The sequence below is a fragment of the Lampetra planeri genome, chromosome 1 (assembly GCF_965212315.1).
Source record: "Lampetra planeri chromosome 1, kcLamPlan1.2.h2, whole genome shotgun sequence".
Lineage (NCBI taxonomy): Eukaryota > Metazoa > Chordata > Hyperoartia > Petromyzontiformes > Petromyzontidae > Lampetra > Lampetra planeri.
The window spans coordinates 17,876,855-17,901,953 of NC_136107.1; the positions used below are offsets into that span (position 1 = coordinate 17,876,855).

The 25,099-nt window shown below is 52.8% G+C and overlaps 1 protein-coding gene across 1 annotated transcript in view; it reads left to right on the forward strand.

The window, feature by feature from the left end:
- LOC144719332 (vitamin D3 receptor-like) overlaps positions 1–23,018 on the forward strand; it is a 35,790-nt gene extending 12,772 nt beyond the window's left edge. Inside the window, exons 3-8 of the mRNA XM_078595190.1 lie at positions 3,273–3,457; positions 10,469–10,571; positions 11,084–11,264; positions 12,462–12,613; positions 13,350–13,466; positions 17,370–23,018. Of these exons, the coding sequence (XP_078451316.1) occupies positions 3,273–3,457; positions 10,469–10,571; positions 11,084–11,264; positions 12,462–12,613; positions 13,350–13,466; positions 17,370–17,629 (998 nt within the window). The 3' untranslated portion in view covers positions 17,630–23,018. The remainder of the gene's footprint in view (positions 1–3,272; positions 3,458–10,468; positions 10,572–11,083; positions 11,265–12,461; positions 12,614–13,349; positions 13,467–17,369) is intronic.
- Positions 23,019–25,099: the final 2,081 nt, after the last annotated feature.

The window sequence follows — 25,099 nt, forward strand, 5'->3', positions numbered from 1 at the left end:
CAGTGAGTAGATGAAGTTGGGGAGGGAATATACAATGGACAGAGTGAGAGAGAGAGGGAGCGCACGCGAGCATCAAAACCACCACACAACAGGATTTGAGCTGCAGACAAATATGCGACTGTTACGGAATAACAAATTATCCAAAATGTAGAGACAACTGGCGGCCGTAAGGGCTATTTATGGGTGGGAGAACAGCACACAGACTACAGAAGAGAGTATGTGTAGTGAGTTCAGGGAGACGATGACGGAGTTGAGGCACACTCTTTTATTTAACTCAGGGACAGACACAATAGTTGAAGGGGTAACGGCCCCTTCACCCGTACTAGCTGGGAAACCACCCCTAGTACTAAGTCCCCTGTCCTGTTCCCAGTCCTCCTCTAATAGGCTACGGGAGGATGTCTGATCTGGCCCTGGTAAGCACAGATCCCGGCACCCAGCTAAGCCGGCCTTGCTCTTACAAGAGCAGAGGTCCGGAAGCTCTTGGGCCGTGCCACTGGCTTACCCAGCTCGGCCCTGACAAGGGCAGCGAGACAGGGGAGTCCCAGGGCCTAATCTTCCGGTCTTCAGACTTCACTGGTCAGCTTCTTGTTCAACTGGCCCCGAGCTCTCTGGCTCCCCGCCTTTTATAGGGATCCCCTCGGAGGGGCGGGGTTATGGGGGATCACAGAGCCCCCATGGCCCCCCAGTGGTTAACGGATGCAGACGTCGGTGCAGACACCCGTGTGTGTGGGTGCAGACACCCCTGTGTTTCCTGTCCACCTTTTCTCCCGTAATAACCCCTACATATGCATACGATCGACCACAAGGGGGGGGGGGAACTAGGCCAAGGGTCAAAGAGGGGATCTATCGGGACGCTCCCAAAACCCGCAGGAGTGTTCGAGAAGAGAGGCGTGGCCAGGGGCGGGGCATGGCCACACTGGGGGGATAAACAGCAGCGAGTAACGGGGTTTTGGGCGCCGTGGGGTTCGGGGTCCTGGTGGTCGGCGCTGTCGTCTCTTCGTCGCCATCGCCGCTATGTAGTCAACCTGCTATATAGTCAGTCAGCGCTAAATAACCTGTGACTGTGTCCTTAAGTCGTAGCTGTATGCCGACGATAAATAATAAACAAGCCCTCTACAGGTGTGTCTCTAAAGTCGTTACATTACAAAAGCATGGGACGATGATAATAATAACCGTGACCACGACAACAATCGCGGTGGTGTGAATGGTTGCGCAACTGGAGTTGCACTCCCCAGCTTCAAAGCCACCCCTTCCGCACGTCACCATCAACATTATCCGCGATCTATTCACCGCAGCATGATGGCCTCTCCAAGCCGTCCAGTTGCGCAACCGGTAACCTCTCATGATCTTTTAGCTCAGCTGGTGATATTCTGGATTCGAATTAACTATACCCATCTCGTCTTTGACGACGCTATTAGTTGTGTTTAAGATGCGCGCATTTCCTTCGTGAATGGAAAATGAAAGACAACAACAGGTTGGTGTGATTGTGGCCAGGCAACCCAAACTGTGGACCATATAGAAACCCACTGTCGTTTGCGGCCTTTGACTGAGGAGAAGTCTATATATGCATGTTGAACTTCTTTCGCACCGTGCGTAGCCAACCATGCTAATCAGAGGTGCAGGAAAAAGACAACGAACTCAACACAAACATAGCAAAACTCAACATATTTCTGCCATCATCACGTAAAAGATTAGTTTCGAACTTCTCAGGGTCTTGGGATGCAACAATCGATTTGGCACCTACTGGCACATGGTCCGATACCAATGCTCCATCACCTAGGTCAAGGGTCGCCAACCAAAATAACAAGAAGAGACATTTTTTGTTCGAATTCAGTGAAAGAAAACTCAATAATTCAACAGCCGCAGTGCACGTGGAGAATGCGGGATGGTGTTCCTAAATAAATAACTGTCACGAAGCAGCAGTCCTTAAAGAGCCGCACGAGGCTCTGGAGCTGCGGGTTGCCGACCCACTGGCCTAGGTGAAGGTCCCCTTGGATGCGTTCCACTCCTTGCCTGCTACTTGCTTTCATTTTCAAGTGCAGAATTCCCAAGAGCGCCCCAACCCGCTCTGCATGCGAGCCGACGCCATCGCTCCGTCTCTACGATGGACGTCCTCTCGGGCACGTTCTCCCTCCCTTTTGGCTGCCACTCATGCCCGCTAGTCTCGACTGCTGACTGTCATTGTTTTTGAGTGATGTGCCACTTCCTTGTTTCTTTTTTGTAACAGACAACGTCGCGACCAAAACTTGCATACAGTATGTTCTCTAATCCATGGGTTTAAATCTTTCTCTCTCTGTATATTTCCAAGCTTGTACCAACTAACCCTCATTGATCACCAGGCTTTTCCAACTGACTCGTCGATTGAGTTTCAGCCTCACGATACACGCGACAAATTGTACGTGCGGGAAATTGGTGATTTGGGATCTGTCCGCATTGCTTACAAGCCATATGCTGACTGCGTTTAGGGTAAAGGAGCGAACACAACTCTACAAATGAGAAACAATACAAACGAGACTGCATAAAACGAGACGTAAAAAAAAAATAGAACATCCACCCCGATTTATGGTTTCAACCAGTCGCTGGGAGGGTGAATCATTGCATGCTGATAATCAAACAGCTTAGTAATCGATGATCCAGGTGGTGCACCTGCACACGGGCTCCTGGGTCAGATAGGCGGGGGACCTGTTACGAGGGAACCAGAGGGACCGACCTCTGCTCCCTACCCGAGCCACGCTGGGGCCTTGTTGATCGATGCAGCAGTGTCGATTAAGCTGACCGTGTCGACCGAGCCAGGCGTGCCGATCGAGCCAGCTGTGTCGATCGAGCCTGCCTGCCATGGCTCAGGAGGCGCTATGTCTTTGGTTTTCCGCTGACATCACACTCAGTGATTAAAATGTTTATCCCCTGGCCTTGCTGGGCCCCAAGCCAGATTTAGATGTTTTGTGAAGCCAGAGTTTCACCCTTTTTGTTCTTGCTCAGTGGTGGAAAACCACCCGTGCCGTGATGCCCTGGAGTGGAGGTATCCGGCAACTCAAACTGATATCCTGTTATCCATCCTCGCCTCCCGTACAGAGCTAACTCTACCCTTAAAGAGGACCCAGCGTGATCGTGGTCTTCTAAAGTCTCTCTCAACAAAAGCTTTTTCCGCGATGGTGGCAGACGAGAGGAAACCAGCGCTGCCGTTCATGTAGACGTGCGACCATCGCTCTTGACGTTCCTCCGTGCCCAACTCCCCCCCCCTCCCACCCGTCCCCCACCATGTGTGTCGGCAGTGATAATGACGGAGGAGGAGATGCAACGCAAGAAGGAGATGATGCTCAAGCGCAAAATGGAGTGTGACGGCAGCGAGAGGGTGCGGCTGCAGCTCAGCGACGAGCAGGACCGGCTCATCACGAACCTCATCGAGGGTCACCACAAGACTTACGACGACACCTACTCCGACTTCTCGGAGTTCCGAGTGAGAGGGGATCTTCTTCTTCTACTTCTTCTTTCATACGGCTCGTGTAGATGCAGAGCAACAGCTATGATTTCACATTCAGGTGGTCAAGCCAGACAACCGCATTAGGAGCAGCGGAGAGCATCGCTGTGTTGTCTCCTTCGTGCTTGTGGATCGGGCATTTCGTCGTTATACATTTGTAATAAAGGACTCTTGCACTGGGTCTGTCTCCGTTGTCCTTTATTGGTTCGTACAACTTGCCCGCACGGCGTCTCGCTCAGAGTCTCCTCCGTCTCCCGCTCGGCAGCCCCACTGCTGCCGTCGCTCCTGCAGCCCTGTTGCTGGCTCACTATGCAGCCCCGCTGCTGGCACGTTACACAGCCTCTCTGCTTCCCGACCTGCAGCCCCATGGCTGCTCACTATGCAGCCCCGCTGCTGGCTCTCTGTCGCCTCCGTGCCCGGACACCGCTGGCCGATGGTGCCGAGTCCCAACCCTGTGGCGATCACGCCACTTTCCTTCTCCTGCCCCGCGTGGCCTCCTTCTGTCTCTACTCTCACACTCTCCTCTAGCCCTTCCGGTTCCTGTCCTTAAAAGCTCTCTCTCTCCCCACGTGACCCTAACTCCTCCCACCTGTTACGTCACATCCCGCGAGCCCGTTTACGCTCGCATTACACCACCCTCCCCCGTAGAGAAAATTCCAGCCGTCCTCGGCTGAAACAGAACAAGTAATGCGAGCGACCACCAACCATCAGCCGTGACCGGACAACGGAGAATACAACGATAATAACAATAACAACAACAACAAGAACAACAATCAACGAAAAGAAAGAGATTTAGAACGTGTGCGGGTCGCCGGCCCGTCCCGGACGAGCGGCGGCCCCCCTGCAGACCAAGAACGCGATGGGGTTTTAGGAGCGACAGGATCAAAACCGCCTGTCACTATTGGAGGCCCGCCAACGCCAAGGTCCCGTTCCCCCGAAGGACCCGAGTCCGGGGTGTCCCGCAACCGTGTCTGTGGTGGGTTTGGAGGGGCGGCGGGGTCAGGTGTCCCCGCAGCCGTGGTAGGCCCACCCAGAGCAGAGTCCGCTGCCTCCGGCAGTGTCACGGCCGGTTCGTCTGTAGAAGGCACGACAGGCGCTCTTGCAGGGTCAACAGGCACAGGCAAGGGTGCGTCGGCAGCAACAGACACCGGCAAGGCAACATCAGGAGATGACGCATCCGTCCGTGGATCCATGTATGGTTTCAACCGAGACGTATGGACGTACCAGCGCCGAGATCCGAACCGAACGCGCGCGGACTGCGGGTTAGGAACCTCAATGAGCCTAACAGGCCCCTGCCATGGTTTATGCAATTTAGGGGAGGTTCCTGCTCGCACCTGCAGGCAATGCAGCCAAGCCATGTCCCCCATCTTCCAGGGGCACTTCCCCTTCGAGCGTCGAGCGCAACATTCGTTTCGGGCCTGGGTTTTGGCAGTAGCCAATCGGGCCCCCTCCCGTGCCTCAGCGACGCGGCGAACAGCGTCCTGAATGTAGTCGGGGAGAGGCTTAGTAGGGCCTCTCACTCCCGTTCCCAAATGCACATCCATTGGCGGCACGTTTTCGCGACCGTACATGAGAAAAAACGGAGAATATCCTGTGGACGCGTGAGGCGTCATCCGGTATGCCGAGAGTACCCCAGGGATGTGCAAATCCCAGTCAGCTTGCTTCTCATTAACCGTGTGACATAGCATGGCTGACAGCGTCCGATTTAGTCGTTCCACCATGCCATCCGTCTGCGGGTGGTAGGGAGATGTCTGGATCTTTTTAGTCCCCAGAGCAGCGCACACCTCACCCAACAATTTAGAAGAAAAATTCTGGCCCTGATCCGTGAGCAGCCTCTCCGGCGCCCCTTTGTCCATGACATATCCAAATAGAAAGGCGTCCGTAATGGACGCCGCTGACTGGTCGGGCAGGGGCCAGGCCATCAGCCAGCGAGAGAGATACTCCACCCCAACTAGCAAGTATTTATTACCCCTAGCGGATGGCGGGAAGGGTCCCAAAATATCCAAAGCCACCAACTCGTTAACTCGAGACACCTGTATAGACTGTACCGGCGGCACATATGGGTGTTTAGGCGGCTTCCGCCGGGCACACTTGGGACACGCGCGAACGTGTCCGACGACATCCGTCGTCATGCCGTGCCAGAAGTAGTCTCGCTGCAACGTCAACAAGGTTTTCTGCACCCCCAGGTGTAATAGCGTGTCGCAATGCAGAGTCCTAATCAATTCGTACCGTAACGACGACGGTACAATAAGACGCCAGCGATCATGTAACTTCTCCCTCCACATCAGCAGTCCGTCGCGGAGAGCGGCCCCCGGCGACCCTCCGGAAACCAGTCCCCCCCCTCCCTTTGCAGCCCGACTCCGCAGAGTCTCCAACGAGTCGTCAAGGATTTGTTCACGAATCCACACTGCTCGTGGAAGGTTCAGAACCCCATCGGCCGGTCCCGGGCACACTGGAGCCTCAGGCACCTCGACCGCTAACGCAATAGGCCTAGGGGGCTGCTGAGTCGGCATACACCTATGCGTACCTGACGCGCAAGCGCAAGGGGATCTTTGCGGTAACCTGGAGAGCGCGTCCGCATTCGCATGGCGCGACCCCTTCCGATGCTGAATTTGGAAGGAAAACTCCTGCAGAGTGTCCAACCATCGTGCCAGTTGGCCAGATGGTTGGTCTACCCTCAGAGCATATTGTAAAGTCGCATGATCCGTGCGCACAATAAACAAACGGCCGTAGAGATACGGCCGAAATTGGCGGAGAAAATAGACAATGGGCAAAAGTTTGCGGTGAGTAACGCAGTAGCGGGTTTCTGCGGGGGACAAGACGTGGCTACCGTACGCTACCACGCGTTCCACACCGCCTTTGGACTGCGACAGAACGGCCCCAATGCCCGTGTCACTTGCGTCCGTGTCCAGAATGAAAGGGTGATCGAAATCGGGATAGTCCAATGTTGGCGCCGTCGCCAAACGATCGCGCAGCCCCTTAAACGCCGCCTCCTCTGGCGGTCCCCAACTGAATTTCCGTCCTTTACCCGTAAGGAGGTGCAGAGGCCTAGCAATCGTTGCAAAATTGGGAACGAACCTACGGTAATATGAGGCAAGCCCCAAGAAGCGACGCACATCCCCCACCGTGGCCGGGGATGGCCAGTTGCGGACGCACGCCGTCTTCTCCGGATCCGTGGCAACCCTGTCGGCACTGACTATGTGTCCCAAATAGCGCACGGATCGTTGCAATAGGTGACATTTCTTAGGTTTAAATTTTAGATTGGCGGCGCGCATCCTGGCGAACACCGGCTCCAGTCTCTGTAGATGTTCGTCAAATGTGCGGCTAAAGACGATGATGTCGTCTAAATTTATCAGACATGTCTCCCACTGCAACCCCGTTAATACCAGCTCCATCAACCTCTGAAATGTGGCGGGGGCAGCATTCAACCCCATCGGAAGACACTTAAATTGAAATAGGCCCTGCGGCGTACAGAAAGCAGTCTTTTCCCTCAAGGACTCATCGAGGGGAAGCTGCCAGAATCCCGAAGAGAGATCCAGCGTTGAAAAGAACTTCGCCCCCGACAAGGCATCGAGGGAATCATCCATACGCGGCAGGGGGTACGCATCCGCCACGGACACTTTGTTTAATTTGCGAAAATCGATGCAAAATCGCAATTTGCCGTCTTTCTTTTTGACCAAGACTACAGGTGCGCCCCATGGGCTGTTAGACGGAGATATTATGTCCGCAGCCAGCATGTCATCCACTGCTCCACGAACATGGTCTCGCTCCGCCGGGCTCATCCGATGCGAGTTCAACCGAATCGGAGCAGCGTCCCCCGTGTCAATATTATGGGAAAGCAGGGAGGTGCGTCCCAAGTCAAAATCATCCGAGGTAAACACATCGGAATAACTTAACAATAGCGCGCGAAGCGCGGATCGCTGTTCCCCGGTCAGGGATGAATTCTCCCCACACAATTTGGCAACCCAGCGATCATCTTGGCCCGTAGGGCCCGAAACTCCGCCAACCACGTCCCAGTGGACCAGATCGTCATGGGCCGTGAACGCTGTCGTGGCATGGGCCACGACCGTTCCGGCCGGCACGCAAACATTCTCCGTACTCCCATTCAGCACCTGCAAAAACAGCTGCTGGTCCGGCCGGATAATAGTTTGCACCCCGACCAGCACCGACCCGCCCGTTATGGTTGCGGACGGTGATAACAAAACCCCAGGAGCTCCTTCCCGACCAGGCACCGGTTTCCGATATCGCAAAGGGATAAGCATCTGTGAACCAGGTGGAATGTCAACAGATACCTCAGACAGCGCCTGCACCTGGCAGACCGGAGCGGGTCGCTCCCACGGCGACGGCAAAAATGAAATTTTCCGACCCCCCGGTAGTTCAATGCAATTTTTATTAACTCTTATTAGAATGGGCATTTTGGCCAGAAAATCAGTCCCCAACAAACACAGAACCGCAAGGGACCTCAAAATCAACACAGTTCCTGAGGCCGACACCCCCCCGATGGATATATTGGCGTCCACCTGGCCCACAATGCCCATACTTCCCCCATTTGCTGCTACACAGGAATCGTAAACCGGGCGCACTGCGTCCGGCGGGATGCCCAACAGATGGAAAATGACATCCGAGATAATCGTTGCGGACGCACCGGAGTCTACTAAAATACGCACGTCAACCCTTTGTATAGAACCCGGCACAATGGACGAACCAGTAGCGGCCGCAACAACCCTCCGTGCCAATTTGCGCCACTGCGTTACCGAGCGACATAGGCCAGTCGGCGGCCTCCTGTTGTTAACGACATCCGGATCGCGCGGCAATGGTGATGAATGAGGTGCCAAGCCTTGCTGGGTGTCTGGTGCGCACCGACTTGCCTGTCCTGGAGGGTCCTTCCGCGGCACGTCTGTGGTCGAGGCCTTCTGCTGGGGCGGCCCCGGGATACGGGCCCAACAATCCCTGGCAAAGTGGCCTTTGCGACCGCAGCGAAAACACTCGACGTCGTTACGACGCACAGCACTCCCTCCGTCCCGACGCTCCCGCGTCGGCGGTGCAGACCGCAGCCCCAGCCCTCCCCGGGCAGGCCACTGCGCAGAGGCGGCCATCAAATCCTGCGGGCCCCCCCCCCCCGTCAGGAACGTAGACCGCCTTCTTGGGATCCCAACCCACGGCACCCCCTTCCACGATGGGCCCCCCCGTCCACGCTGTCACCTGCTTCCATCGGCGCAGATTAAACTGGGCATCCAAACACTTCGCAGCAGCCCGTGACGTCAACTTCTCATGGCCGCACACCAGCATAGGGATCCCCAAATCTCTCGACAGCTCCAGCATTTTTCCCAAAATAAGGGGTTCCAATAGGTCAGGCTCCGTCTCAGGGTATGCGGTATGCGGCCATGGCCAATTCCACCGGCGACTCTTCGGGTGCCCGCTGGCGCTGAACGAATCGTCGGTGAGCATCATCTGGAGGCTCGTATGCATCCGCCATCTCATCAAAAACCCCTCTCAGTGTCTTCTTCTTCTCGGCCTTGATGGAACAGAAAAATCTGACCGACTCATCGTCGAGAAGAGTTGGCAGGACTTCCAGGGCCTCTGCGTCAGTCCATCTGGCGGAGCGTACCGCCGCCAAAAATCGGCAGGCGAACGCACTCCAGTCGCCGCCAATTGAGAATTCTTTAACTGTCGTCAAGTGACGGCTGCGGGTCCTCGCTCCGCTGTCCTCTGCAGACGGCGCGTCGCGTGGCATGTTCAAGATGGAGTCGCACCACAACGTGTCAAAGATGGCGGCTTCCCGCCGCGGAGGGCGCAAGATGGCGGCTTCCCACGGTTCTTCTCCCGCCACGCCCAAGATGGCGTCCTCGTGCCGCGTGGTGGAGGGCGCTGGCGGCGCAGGCAAGGCCCTGGTCTGTTGTTCACCCCCGGGCCTCCCCGAACCCGTCGCCGGCGTGACGAGGTCGCACAGTTGCGCGAAGACGGTCTTTAAAGTCTCCAGTTAGGCCGCCATCTGTCGCCATCGCTGGTCAGCGTCCCCCAGTGCGGGCGGATCCACCGAAGCGGCGACCTCCTGCACCCCCGGGCCGTCACTCGTTCCCGCGTCGATTTCTCCCTCCATCGTTGGCAGCGCCACTGCCTGAGGAAGGTCGTCGTCGTCGGAAGATGTAGCAGACGATGGTGCGGGGATATTATTTCTTCTGAGCTGTTTTGACATGCTGTTTCACTTCTGACACTAGTGTAATAAAGGACTCTTGCACTGGGTCTGTCTCCGTTGTCCTTTATTGGTTCGTACAACTTGCCCGCACGGCGTCTCGCTCAGAGTCTCCTCCGTCTCCCGCTCGGCAGCCCCACTGCTGCTGTCGCTCCTGCAGCCCCGCTGCTGGCTCGTTACACAGCCTCTCTGCTTCCCGACCTGCAGCCCCATGGCTGCTCACTATGCAGCCCCGCTGCTGGCTCTCTGTCGCCTCCGTGCCCGGACACCGCTGGCCGATGGTGCCGAGTCCCAACCCTGTGGCGATCACGCCACTTTCCTTCTCCTGCCCCGCGTGGCCTCCTTCTGTCTCTACTCTCACACTCTCCTCTAGCCCTTCCGGTTCCTGTCCTTAAAAGCTCTCTCTCTCCCCACGTGACCCTAACTCCTCCCACCTGTTACGTCACATCCCGTGAGCCCGTTTACGCTCACATTACACATTGTACAGTCTGTTCTTGATGACCACAGCTGCACACTGGAGAGTTTTTAATTTGACATTTGTGCATCAGGTATCCGCATGGACTGTAATGGATTGTGCAATGGATGCAGTTTAAGGTGGACCATGAGCTTTGTGGAAGTTCAAACCCAGCGGTCTGCTGCTGCGGCTCGGCCACGGCAAACGGGCCAGTAGGGGAAAACCACCTGCGATTGTGAGGGTCACCCTGCACTGGCTCAGCTCGGGTGCGGCAGTGGAAAAGGGGCTGTACCGTTCCTCCCGATACAATGCACCGCGTGTCCCCCCTCCCCTCCCCGTGCAGCCGCCGGTTCACAAGAGTGACAAAAGCTCAGAGGAGGGGTTCTGCTCGTCACCAATGGGCTTACATCTCGAGAAAAGCAACTCCACCTGCTCGTCCCCGACCTGTAAGTGGAGCATGCGTACCGCCAACCCCACCCCGGTAAGCCGCTCGTCATGCTTGAGTACGCGTCGCGCCGACCGACCCACCGACCGACTGACCGAGGTCACGCGGCCCTTCTCGTCAGTCCAGCAAATCGGTCAATTGCTGATAGAGCAGGGGTCAGTGGGTGGGGTTAGTGGATGGGGTCAGTGGGTGGGGTCAGTGGGTGGGGTCAGTGGGTGGGGTCATTGGGTTGGGTCATTGGGTAGGGTCATTGGGTCGGGTCAGTGCGTGAGGTCAGTGGGTGGGGTTTGTGGGTAGAGTCAGTGCGTGAGGTCAGTGGGTGGGGTTTGTGGGTGGAGTCAGTGCGTGAGGTCAGTGGGTGGGGTTTGTGGGTGGAGTCAGTGGGTGGGGTCAGTGGGTGGGGTCAGTGGGTGGGGTTAGTTGGTGGGGGTCACTGGATGGGGTAACTCGTGTGACACGTGCCGTGCTGTTCGTGCATGCTTGCGTGCGTGGGGGCATCTCTGTGGATCCCAGCTTCCCTGAGCGTGGGCATGAGCTTGGGGAACAGCTTCAGCATCCTGCCCATGTGCACGGACGACGGGAGCGACGAGGTCACGGCCAATCCGCCCTTGACCATGTTGCCGCACCTCGCCGACCTCGTCAGCTACAGCATCCAGAAGATCATCGGCTTCGCCAAGATCCTCCCCGAGTTCAAGTACGCAGCCTGTCAGCTCTCGCGCGGTGGCGGCGATGGCGGCGTAGCAACTTAACTTGCGGGCATCGGGATATACAAGGAGCGAGGAAGCGGGGGGGAGGGTGTTGTCCTTGTTGTCCTAGTTTGCTGTCCTTCCCCCTTAATTTGTTGTCCTTCTCCAGCACCTCCGATTAGGACGGTTGGCTACGTACTGTGTGAAAGAAGATCAACGTACATATATACAGATGATGGGGAAAAAACATCGCTGACGAAAAGAAGTTAGTGCCAGCGAAACAAAAGTCAAGTACAACAAGTTTGTCGAACATTCATCCGTCGGGAGGGCACATGTAGAAAATACATCTCACGTATGAACACCGAGGGCGGGGATCACTGGAGATAGTGGATAACGATCAAATTGATGACATAAAGAGGTGGACAGGAGAGTGTTGGAGGAGTGTCGATTGAAAACGCTGAACTCGAGAACGAAGAGCAACGTACCAACGTGGCTGTAGAAGAACACTTTTTTCAACCTGTGCATGTCACCTGCTGCGACTCGCAGATTTAGAAACATGGACGTGAACAAAGACAAAAATTTAACAGGTTGAATCGCGTGCAAAAAGAAGCGTGGATTGGAGAGGTGCGTGCAATGTGAAATACACCGCTGAGACAGGAATAGTAACACGTCAATTGGAGAATGATGCCCGAGTTAGAGGCGTCGTTTGGAAAAGTTGAGCGGGGCTTGAGTCGGACGCGGCGCTGGACGTTACGGTGGCCGAGAGTCGAGGCCAACCGCGGAGGGGTAGCCAAAGAGGGGAACGCGTCCGATGGCGTAGCGGAATCAGCGTGTGAGCGCACAGGAGCCCAACGGATTGTTGCATCGCAATACGTACGTATGTATGCTGAACTTGTTTCACCGTACTATACGTAGCCAACCGTTCTAAGCAGAGGTGTGGGGGGGGAAGGACAACAAGCTAGTTTTCTATTTAGATGTAAAAGTGCATAGCTCCAATGGCTTCCTAATATGGAAGGTTGAACGTTCCAGACGGCCACAGGAGCGCATCTGAAAACACGCGATGCAGTGACCGTCTTTACCTTCAGACATGGCAGGGGTTTAGAGAGGCCTTCATTTGGGAATGGATTGATGATCATCATCGCTGCTGCTGCCGACGCCGGTGATCGTTATCGCTGCGTGCCGTGTTTGCTGTTTGTGCACCGCAGGGAACTCCACACCGAAGACCAGATCGCGCTGCTCAAGTCGAGTGTGATCGAGATCATCATCTTGCGCTCCAACCAGTCATTCTGCTTGGAGGACAACTCCTGGACGTGCGGCAGCAACGAGTTCAAGTACTGCATCACGGACGTCACCCAGGGTGAGTACAATCTCCCTTGTACGCATTTATGGGCACGCTGGTTTCCTCCCACCATGCAAACATTGTGCACACATACGGCCTGCTTCTCATTCCACTGCTGGGAGAGGGCCCACGTACACCGTGCGGGTCGTGGGGGCGATTTGACCGTACTTTACGCTGGTGAGTGCCAGTTGGTGGAAGGCAGAGCACAGACGTGGAGGTTTTGGAAACGGGTGGTGGACTTTCTTTTGCCTGCACTGTCCTCTACGGTGCACCACGTAGCACCCGTAGATGTAAACAGACGCATTGAACACCTCTCTTCTCTCTTCCGTTCGGCTGCGTTATGATTGGACCGCCATTCGACGGCGTCCAGGGTCGTCGGATGGATTCCAATTTTGCCTCCTGCAAAGGCGTGGAGGAGGAAAACTGTAGAGAAGAGTAAAGTGGGCCCTTGGCAGGATGCGTCGCTAGCTAACCGCTCCAGACTAATGAGACGGAGCGGCGGCCGGGGAATCCAAACGCATCAGAGAGGACGTCCACCAAAGGAGATGGAGCGACGAAATCAGCTATGCGGGATTGTTCGTGACGGCTTGGAGAGGCCTTCATCTGGCGATGACAATGTTGGTGGTGACGACGACGATGATGATGATGATATTTCGCACCGTATGTAGCCAAACATACTAATTGGAGGTGCGGGGGAAGGACACCAAATTTAACACAAATATCAAATATAGATATGCGTTCCTGCTTCCCACAGCAGGCCACTCCATGGAGCTCATGGAGCCCCTGGTGAAGTTCCAGGTTGGCCTCAAGAAGCTGAATCTCCATGAAGCGGAGCATGTGCTGCTCATGGCCATCTGCATCTTCTCTCCAGGTGGGCGCCATGGAGGCGAGATGTTGAGGTCGCGGGTTCGATCCCGACCCTGATACCTGTATATTTGGAATTTGCATGTCTCTCTCACCGTGGTCGCGTGGATTTTTCTCCAGGTCCTCCGTTTTTTTTGCTCCATATTTAGAAACATGCGTTTAGAGTATTTGGCTGCTATAAATGTATAAATGATAAGCCACTTAATTGAGCTATTATTTGCGGCCAGGTTGCTTCTAGAAAATAGCTATATAACTCAGTGGTAAAATAAAACAATTATTAAAAACTTAGGGTTGGCCTGCCTCTTCACTGCTGGAATACACGGGAGATAAGATGAGCTCTGGGGGGAACAGACAGGGCCCAACTAGAGGGTCCAATTTCTTGGTCATTGCTAGCGGATAAGGGCCTCCACAGAGAGCTCCTCTGCACGGAATGTTTGGCCTACTCTTTCACGCTGGTGAAATGTCTTGGAGGAGGTGGGAGTACCCACACTTTAATTCACCGCACGTGACCTGCCGATTGACTAAACTCTGGTGTACCCATTCATACTGCATCTGAGTCATGTTACATTTTGTCACAGCACCTTGCCTACATTGACCAATGCGACACTAATTCTGGAAGAGTGCTAAGCATCAATGACCTAATGCATTCGACAATCTTCTGTGGAAATGGATCAGTCGGGGCTCACGAGGTCAGACAGCTGAGCTGGCATAGCCGAGATCCTGGGTACAAAATTCGGCCAGGAGCCAGTGATTAAAACGGGTCTTCTGCACGGCCACACAAACATTCCTGGAGGTGACTATTGGGCCAGAGACCTGGGCCCAAATGCCACGTGGGTGGGAGGGGGGCTTTGTTCATTGGCGACCAAAAAACCGAGGCCCGCTGTGGGGCCCTCTATTTTGTGTCCACCCTGGTTTGCATTTCCCCCTTTTTGCTGCCACATCTTGGACGGCCCTGTACTCAGGCATAGCGAGCTGATATACCCATCATGTATATTTCATCGCACACTTTACTCAGAAACAGTCAGTCCTGAGAATTCATATGTTAGTGTTTGACCGACAAAACAATGACCAATTCTTGCAGGGCTCGAAAATGTATGCCCCCTACTGTGGAGACAAAGAGGTCGAGAAAACCGACCTCAGAAGTTGTTCTGCAACCTTCTGGGGTCGATCACCGACACAGGGTAACGTCACTTGCCCAGTGTGAGCATTCCTATAACGGAGGGTCCTGCCCTCTCAAAAAGTGGCACCAATAGCAGCATTCACAATTCAGACCGTCGCTGCGCACAACAGCACGCCCCCCGTGTGGCAAACAAAACCGCGTCGACTTTCAACTGAAAAACACCGCATGCAAATACCATGCGTGCAGGAGTGGGCAAGCTTTCAAATTAAAACAATCTCTGAACGGCATCCTCAACATTTCCGGAACGACCTGCCTCTGATCCTATGTTTGACGCAGCTGTTGTGTTGGATTTTTACTAAAACCTCGATAATTGACCCTGAATGTGTTTCCTGTTGCTGTTGGATGCACTTATCGCAGTGGCTAGGGGGGGGGGGGGGTATGCTGTCAAACAAAGGTCACCGTGAAGGCACAGCCCCCAAATCATATTCATCACGTGAGTTATCTTCTTTTATTTTCAGCAAGCCCCTTTCATTACGGTCACCCGCGCAGAAGTTCACTTTGACTAAACAAAACTGTGGTGTGCATCCAAATGGGACGGTTACCAATCAACGTGTAGTGAGTCCAACTGAGTCGCAGACGTTGTTCCTTTTAGAGGCAACACTTTTATTTGTAACACCGTAACACAAAGGGGTAACTGTCCCTTTACCAGATACAGCCTAGGTTGGTGACCACCCATCTAACTACATTATACAGAGGAGTTACTGCTACGAAGGGTCGGACCCTTGCTCGGGTCTCCGACCACGTGGTCCCCCGTAGGACGAGGCACTTCCAGCTTGAGACGTGGAGCTTCCAGCTTGTAGAACGAAGAGAGACCCCGGTCCCTCTCAGGGACCCGCCTTATATCCCTCTCCGGTCGGGGCCACTCCGCCCTCGGGCCTGCCTGCCTTCCTGAACATTCTCGTTCCCTCTCGATCCTTCTCAAGAGCTCTCTCCGGACACGTGATCACCCCCTAGTCCCCCCACCTGGGGGCCTCTCTGTGGACACTCCGGATCACGTGTCTACGGGGTCAACCAGAGTGCCATGGCCCGGGGCAACCCTGCCCCTGGGCAGACACTCACCCCCTCCCCCTCGGGGAAGACCCCACCACACGCTGTGCGTGGTGACCGCACGATCCCAGTGCTCGCCAAGCCCTGCTAGGGCTGGTATTACACACAGCCACCCACACGGTGCTGTCCACGATGTAGAAAATCGAACGGTACGACCCTTCCGGGCCGGCACCTTTCAGTGACATTCCCGATGTCACTACAAATGCATGGACATCGTCTGGACAGTGTTAAAGTGGAGAGGGCACGGCTGTGGCCTCGATAAGCGGTGCACCGCAGATGGGCACTGGCATTTCGCTCGAAACCAAACATGGGCGTTTTGCGTGCACTGAAAGCAACGTGAACTGTCAGCGCCAGAAACGAACTGCGATGTGTTTGGTCGCGAGTGAAACTGGAAAACACTGCATGCAAGTGGTTGCACGTTATTTTGAAATGGTTCGGTACCGATTAACCATTTGATAAAAAAAAGGTTCAACTGAGTTCGAATTTGCAACATTCGTGAAACAAAGACCTCCTGCGTAGCCGACATTGCCAGCTACACGGGAGGTCTTTGTGTTGATAATTGTCAGCGAAAATACGTTTATGGATTATAGCTATATTAGTCCACTAGGCGAAGATAATAATTTATTTTATTCCATTTGTTTACCCACGAATGCCTCACCGACTCATATTTATAAAGATCCTGCCAAGTTTTTTTTTGTAGTAGGGGGGTGGTGACGTCGCTACGTCTAATCCCAATTGAGTTATGTGCAGGTCATGTTATCAGAATATGGGGGAGAACACTCCACGCAGAAAGGCACCCGAGTCGGGACTCGAACCCACGACCTTCTTGCCATTGCAACTGCACCACTTTGGACATCTGTGAAATAAACAATGTGGGACACCTGTGAAAAAGAGCTCCATAGCTCATTGGATTCCTCCAGTCTAAATAAATATTCTGATTCTGACTTTTCCGACCAACGTGAGCCATCAATTCTGAAGTTGAACTTCTTTCGCACCGTACGTAGCCAACCGTGCTGATCGGAGTGGATCGCATCACAAGCACAGGGTTCGGAGGTCACGTATTGACTGTGCAACTGGAGTGGGATCTGGCAGAGTGTGTGGTGGCATCAAACGCATTGGGGGGGGGGGTGTTGGGGGGGTGTGGGGGAGGTGACATGGGAGCGGTTGGCACTCCAAATCCTCCAACGGTAATCTGTATATTTGTATGCATGTATGTTGAACTGCTTTCGCACCGTACGTAGCCGACCGTGCGAATCGGATGTTTGGGGGGTAGGGACGACAAACCAAACACAAAAAAGCAGCTCTGAAGAAATTAGTTTTCAATCTCAAAGGGTATATACAAGTGGTTCTTAACCTTTTTGGAGGTACTGAACCCCACCAGTTTCATATGCGCATTCACCGAACCCTTCTTAATTGGAAAAATAAAATATTTTTTCAAATTCAAAACATAGGTATATGTTTTACTGGTGCACAATCATGAGTCAGGTGTGTGTCTTAACCTCCGCCGAACCCCTGAGACTGACTCACCGAACCCCTGGGGTTCGATCGAACCCAGGTTAAGAACCACTGGTATATACCATGCGGGTAGTGCAACTTTTCACAAGACCTTCGTACAAATCACCCTGTGACCGCTGACCTTTCTCTCTGCTCCTGCCTCCATCACCCCCCCAACCGCCAACCCAGACCGTCCAGGCGTGACGAATCGTGACCGCGTGGAGGCTTGCCAGGAGCGGCTGTCGGAGACGCTGCGCACCTACATCTCGTGCCACCACCCGCTGCCGGGCGGCCACCTCCTCTACCCCAAGATGGTGCAGAAGCTGGCCGACCTGCGCAACCTGAACGAGGAGCACTCCAAGCAGTTCCTGGAGATCTCTCGCAAGGAGGGCGCCGTTGACAACCTCACGCCCCTTCTCATCGAGGTGTTCGGCTCCCCGCTACCCTGAGCCGGGGTCCCATTGCGCTGGCCTTCTTCTCGCTGCTCTTCCCAGAATGCTCTTCTTCACAATATCCTTGTTGCACTTCGTGCCGCCCTGCTTACGTTCTCACTTCTTCTCTCATTCCTTCATGCTGCCCCTTGTTCATGTGCTGCCCAGCCACCCCGCGTGGTCTACTCTCACGTGCGCGCATGCGCCCGACGCATGTAACGACGCATCGATCCCATACGACTCTCACGCTCGCAACACGAGCGTCGAGTTATGTGCGTGATAATCCGTGATGTTGGACGTGTAGAGGGCTGCACCGTGCAGCCATTCGTCAAATTGTGTCCCCATGACCTCCTTGCAACCACTACAGGGGAGTTGGGGAAGAATTTTTACATGCCTATCACTGTAGCTACTTCGGCTGTGCATCTCAGGATGTTCAACAAGTGATTAAGGTTCGTTATCATCATCGTCATAATCAGTCACGATTCATCCACTGCTGGATGACAGCCTCCCCAAACCGTTGTTATTCCTCACAGTCACAGCCTCGTGGTGTAAAACAAAACAAAAAAAACCCACCCTGTTCTTGCACATGAGCTCATTCCATCGCTACGTCTTCTGCAGGCGAGGGTGCTGTTGAGCATGTTGACAAGAAAGGACGTGATTATCCATGTCTGGCAACATTGCTCCCACGTGGTTTATTGCGTCTCGTCAACCGAGTGGTCCCACCACGAAAGCGTTGTCTGCAGAGCGTTACGATCTTTAAAACAAGTTCTATTTTTTAATGCATTCCAACTAAGGTTAGAGGTATTCACGCATCAGCTCTGTTCGTCTGCCTGTATGTAACGGAGGGATTCGTGATAATTCTCGTAAGGATGATCCAATATGCACATCCTTTTGAGAATTAAGTTGCGTTACTATTAAGCCAAAGAAAAACCGCTCACGACGATCAAACCATTGCCTAATACTTCACGACGTTATTTCGTGTCACCTAATGTCATCGTGAGGTCATTATTGCTAATGTTATATCTCCGAGCAAAAACCGCACCTGGGAACCGTTAACGGAATCCACGCGGTCGCACGAGTTTCCTCCCCCCGATGACCTTCAACGGAGCTTCGAACTCGTGCGGAACACAGCCCGTGCAGAACACACAGGGCCAGCGTAGCGTAGCTGCACGGTCAGAGCCGTTTTTTGTGGTTATCTGTGGTTGTGTGTTCCTGTGAGGAGGAGTCTCGGCACCGGTGTTGTTAGGGTTGGGCACAGCTCACAAGGGGCTGTGGTGCGACCCTGGTCTTGGCTCAGCTCGGTTCCTCTCGCCTGGTCATTTTTGCAGAAATGTTTGCGATTCGTTTCATAGGCAGCGTAATTATTTGAAGCATCGCTTTGTTTTTGTTTACATAGCTCAGCTAAGCACACGTGCAATGCGCTGAAAATACGTCAGTAAGGTATGTATTTGTAATCTGCCACTCTTAAGACCGTTTTAGAGCGTGTTTTGTTGTACAACGTGCAGTGCCGTGGGTGCATGGGCGACAGACAATCTCTATGTTTGTACGTACGTTGAACTTGTTTCATACCGTATCAACCATGCGAATCGTATACTCGCATCAGCGGTCTACTTAACAGCCGAGATGGCCTCACGTCACAGCAAACAGAGATCATCACTGTTTTTAGTCAGATCGATTCAAGAACTTTAATTTATTTTTGTCCAGTGTAGCGGCGAATGCTCACACCTCTTGAGTGGCTGGGGGGGACGGTGCGAGTGCATTATACGCGAACTTAAAAACATATATTCCTGTGTAAGTGATTCGTTGGGTGTATCGTGAGCTTAACGATCGATATTGATCGATGAACAGATTTGCCTCATCCAGCAGTCATCGTCAATCAGAACTGGTTCCCATGACTACTGTATTGATATTCCAATCTGCCCTAAATGTATTAAAAAAACTCTATGGATCGTTATTATGAATAAGTATTACATGAGGTTATAGACCAAGTGTTTACGCGACTAATAATAACCAAATGTGATTCTGACCGCAATGAATACGTTTGAATTTTCAGAACCACCTGTTTCTCGTAAAGGGCGCCACAGTGGCGAGATGTTAACTGCTTCGCCTGGTATACAGGAGATCGTGAGTTCGATGCCGACCCTGACGCCTGTATATTTGCAGTTTGCATGTTCTTTCTTTTTCCGTGATCGCGTGGATTTTTCTCCGGGTCCTCCGGGTTTTCCCTCCACATTTAGAATCAACATCACGCGTTGAGATTATTTTGCTGCTATAGATTTCCACGTGATAAGCCACTTCGTTGAGCTATCATTTGTGGCCAGGTCACTTCTGAAAACAGAGCTATATAGATGGGTGGGCCTTTCCTGGTAAAATAAAAACTTTAGTTTTAGAATGGACCTCAATGCCAGTGCCAGGGTTGGTTTTGCACTCGCTTTACTGACCACCATTCACCAGCCTGTGACCCACGAGGTCAGAGTTTCAACAAAGCTCCCCGGTCCTCCTCGTTTGAGGGTGTCAAAGCCGAGTCGCCACGTGGGTCATGACTCTGCCATTGGTGAAACGCGGCTTGTGTGGTGTGGGGAGGGCCGATTCGAATTCGCGATAAGAGATTCTGTGTGCATGAACACGTGTGTTCCCATGCGGAGGGGAGCGGCGAGTTCAGTGGCTAGCGGCGCACTGCGCTACGAGAACCCGGCGACCCGAGTTCATTACTTGCTCACGGCCAACATCGGTGATGAATATGTCAAGCTGTCCTAGGCCTCCTGTACGTCGACTCAGCCTTCAATGAGTACATCACCTTTGGGGAGACAAAGACGGCCATGTGTAGCGCGGACTACTCACCCCCTTGTGCATATCCTTCCGGCCTTCATAGGTGCTCACTAACAGCACTTGCCCCAAGAGCCCTATTAAGGCTATACGAAAGATATTTGTCTTTATCCCAAATGACGCAGAGGGACATGATTCAATTAAAGTTGCAGATACCATTGTGCGTGTGTACGTGCTGCGTGCCTCCACCTGATGACATGTGTCTCCATCATCGGGCGTGTGCAGTGCGTGTAACAACTTAATTTGCATTTGATCGGAGAAGATTGGTAAATACGGAAAGGCGGAGTGCTGGGTCCAGAGGACGTGCGTTCACACAGTGCCTCAAAGTGCTTTGGAGTTGGACCGAGCGTTGTTCGGTCATGGTGTCCAACGTTTCGCTCCACGTGCTGGGAGCCCTTCCATTTGCCAGTGCATGGAAACGAAACGCCCGAACAACAGACGCGGGCACGGCCCAAAAACTCCAATTGGAGCTTTAACGGAGCAAAGCCGCGACAAGCCTGCGGGATGAATGAATCGTTGTTTGCGGTGGTGGTGGTTGTGGTGGTGCTGGTGGTTGCGGTGGTGGTTGTGGTGGTGCTGGTGGTAGTGGTGGGGAGCGGTAGTGTGATGGTTAGCGCACTGCGCTACGAATCCGGCGACCCAAGTTCGATTCCCGCTCACGGCCAACACCAGTGACGACTGTCTGAACCAGTCCTGGGCCTCCCCGAGGTCGACGCACCTGGTGCAGTGTGTAAACATCGCCACTGGGGAGACAAAGGCGGCTGGACGTGGTGTTGGCCACCCACCCCCTCGTGTGCCCTGCCGGCTTTCATAGGTGCTCGCTAACAGCACTTGCCCCAACAGTCTGTTCAGGCTATACGGGTCATCTTTGTCTTTGTTTGGTGTGTGCGAAGCCCCGTGGTGCTTACCGGTACCAATGGGGCATTCGAAGCGCCCAAAAAATCGTGACTCGATTTAAGCGTTCACGAATTTTCGGCGTCGCGATTCAATCCGAGAATTAATTGATTGTTAATTAGCCGTCGTCGTCGCCGCCGCCGGCCGTGGTGAACGAACGTAGCTCAGAATCGGATATATTAGAATGTGTATTTAAACCTGTGACGAGGTGCAGCATGGTTGACGCACGCGCTGTGAAACATTTTTACACATTAATTGTTTTCACAGCACGTGCGTCATTGGCCCTTAACAACGCTTCAGGTGACCGAAAAATCCGACCGTGACAAAGGCACGGCATTCTAAGTGACGCACAAGACTAATATTACCTGCTTCAAATAAAAATTATATTAAAAAAATCCGCGGCGCCAGAGAAATCGGTGCGTGAATGACTAATGAGCACTGCCAGGCAACATAACAACGTACAGTACAGCCTTGTTTGTCAATCCACTGCTGGTTGAGGGCCTCCCTAACGTCAGTGTAGGTCGTGAGGGATTTTTATGACCATACTTCACCACACCGGTCGATGTCAGTTGATGAGTTGGGCGCCCAGAACCGGTTAAGATATCACTCGCAGACTTATGTTAGTCATGGCAAGGCATCAAACCAAAGTTGGCTAGGTTCAAAGTTCACTGCACGAACCACTGGGGAGCTGCTCTCCCCCCTTCCCCCCGTCCAGTGCTCGCCGAGCTGCATTGGCTTCTGGTTGCCGAACAAGTACATTGTGCGGTTGCACTCGTTACAGACGAAGTGCTTGCCACGAATGACCCACAATACCTTGCCGATCTCGTCAAGGAGCATAAACCATCATCACGCGAACTCTGGTCATCATCCTCGCAGCAAGCGGCGGCTTTCGGCGAACCATCGAACAAAGGCGGTGGTCACAGCGCGGTGCTTTCAGATGCGCTTCTGCGGCCATCTGAAACACTCTTATTTCCGATATTAAGAAGCCACTGGAGCTATGCACTTGTAAATATACTGTCATTTGAAAACGAATTTCTTTATAACGCACCTCCGATTAGCATGGTTGGCTATGTACGATGCGGCAAAAGAAGTTCAACATGCATCGTCCATTATACAGTTTACCTGCTCAGGATTGTGGTTCAAGAAACATGGAAATGAACCCGACACGATGTAGCAGCAGCTGTAAAATGTGCAAAGAAGCATGGAGGTGCATGCTTGGAATTACACTGGGAAACAGAAATTAGAAAACACACTTAGAACAGAAACATGTCCGGGTAGGCAATACAAAAGGCGACCGGGTCGGAAATCGAACCCAGCCAAGCGCCTCTCGCCATGACCACTGCACCACTTTGCCATCCAATGTGAACTATTGACTCTGAAGTGTATGTATGTTGAACGTCTTTCGCACCATACGTAGCCCACCGTGCTAATAGGAGGTGCAGGGAAATTGGAGGTGCGGGAACAAACAATCCACCCAGTGCCCGCACGCGGTGCAATTACGCCGCTCCATCTCCATGGATGCCCTCTTGCGTGCGTCCCATTCCTTGGCTTCCACTCGGTCTCATTGAAACTTTCAATCTCGAATTTAGAAAACGACTCCAAACTTACTTATAGTCTGCCTTCATTTGCCATCTAAAGTAGACGCACTCTGCTGTTCCCCACTCATATTGCCTCTTGGCAGATGCCTCCAATTGTTGAGCGTACTTGTCGGATGTGACTTTTGTTTTGTTCGGGTTCATTCCGTCTGGTCGAAGTTCTTCTCAATTTAGCTGATGCATTCTCGAGTGCAGCGACAAAGACCAATGCTGCTCAGTGAGATTGGTTTTTATTTTCTGTTTTTTCTTTTCAGTTTATTTTTCAGTTTAATTTATTTGGTATAGCCCTGTGAGCCATTCGGCTCTTAAAACAGGTGCAATCACAACAAACAAAATACAAAAACATGAACAAGAAAACATCTTAAAGTGACTATGCGCAAACAGAAAAATCCAGGAAAAAACTGCAAAAAATCTTCCAGAAAAAAGCACCATACACCAACGCTCTGTGCAAAAATCCCAATGGGATGCAAGTCATAATTTCTGAAGCGAAGGAGAAAAGTCTTGTGAGAATTGAGCTCTATCGAGTAATCACGGGGGTAATTTACCACACCTCCGATGAGTACGGTTGGCTAGGTATCGTGCAAAAGAAGCTCAACATACAAACCAACATTCGTGGGTGGAGTGTTGGCGCACTGTGCTTGCCGCCCGGCGACCTTGACTTCAGATTCCCGACAATGGCAAGCATTGTTGCCGAGTGATATCCGAACCGGTTCCTGGGTTCACCCCTTTCAGTGACCCTCACTGGCAAGCGTGGCAAGGTAATGGTCAACTGGTGGCATGGCCTCGTGGCAGCGCACTAACCGCTTGTTGCAGAGCCCCAGCGGTTCCGAGTCGGCGGCCTTACCCCGGATGTTGCTGCGGGTGTATTAGCCATAACGATGCACCTCTTATGCTTCACAGTGAACGTTCAACATCCGTTGTGTGCTGGCATCATGGTCCAAATTTGGAGAGAGAAAAAAAATCACCCGCGAATTGCCCAATTTGAAATACATACAGGAGCAGCAAACCCTAATCTTATTTTTTCATACTTTGATACTGGGAAAAAAAGGTCCCATTTAGGAGCAGCAACATTGCCCCCCCCCCCCCTATTGCGTAAAACTTCGCAGGACCCTCCTGAAAAATATTAATGAGACTTGGACTTTCCTGGGTAAACTAGGGCAGCAGCAACAACAATAATAATTCCAATAAGCGACGTGGCGTGGGAGAGCTTCCATTCAGCAGTGGATTGACCTAAAGTGTCCTCACGAACAATAAGCGAGCTCGCGGGTTTACACGTTTCCACAAAGGGTAATCGACACCGCATTGCCGTCTTCATGTTTTGAATTAAAGCGTCACAGTGCTCTTTCCCCACATTCCACACGCACGTTTAAACAGCATGCAAGTTAACTCCGCGTCCTCGAATCGGACCCCCATCGGGTCATGCCGTTGTCACCACGAGATCTCAACTCTGCCAGGCTCGTGTTTGCCACGAGCGTGATGTTTGCACAGTGAAGCCATGGCTATAGGCGTTTTTAGAAAGGTATTTATGGATCGTGAGCCTATATTTCTGCCAGACTGGCAAGTGGTGTATATATATGCACCCTCTGTTATTTATTACACGTGTTTTTGCAGCGTTGGCGGACGCACGTGAAGGCGATACGTCAGGGTGATGGTTTTGGTCGCGAAGTTCAAGCAAACTTCGATGGCCTAGGATGCAAGTGTATATTTATACTTTGTATATATCGATTGAAGCTAAGCGCTATAGCAATGTCAGCTTTTGAATAATGCACTCCGCGGTTTTAAATACTGAGATGTTTGCCCACGGATGTCACGTGAATTCAGCATAACCTTGTGGAATTTAAACACGGACATATTTGAACAGAGTGGAAAGAACCGGATTAAAAAAAATACAACACTCATGCCTGGTATCACTAATATAATGAGCCAAGAATGTCTGTGTGTAACGTCACTCCACGTCGAGCAGTCCCCCTCATTAATAATCATGAACAGGAGGGGTCCTCCACATGGACCCCCCCCCCCCCGTCATTAATAATCATGAACTGGTGACGTCACTCCGCATGAAGAAGGTGGAGCGGAAACAAAAAATTGTTTCGGCAAAATTGCTTTCATTTTGACCTTTCTTTATGGAAAGTAAAGCGAATAATGGCGGAGGGAGGACGGGGGGGGGGCACAT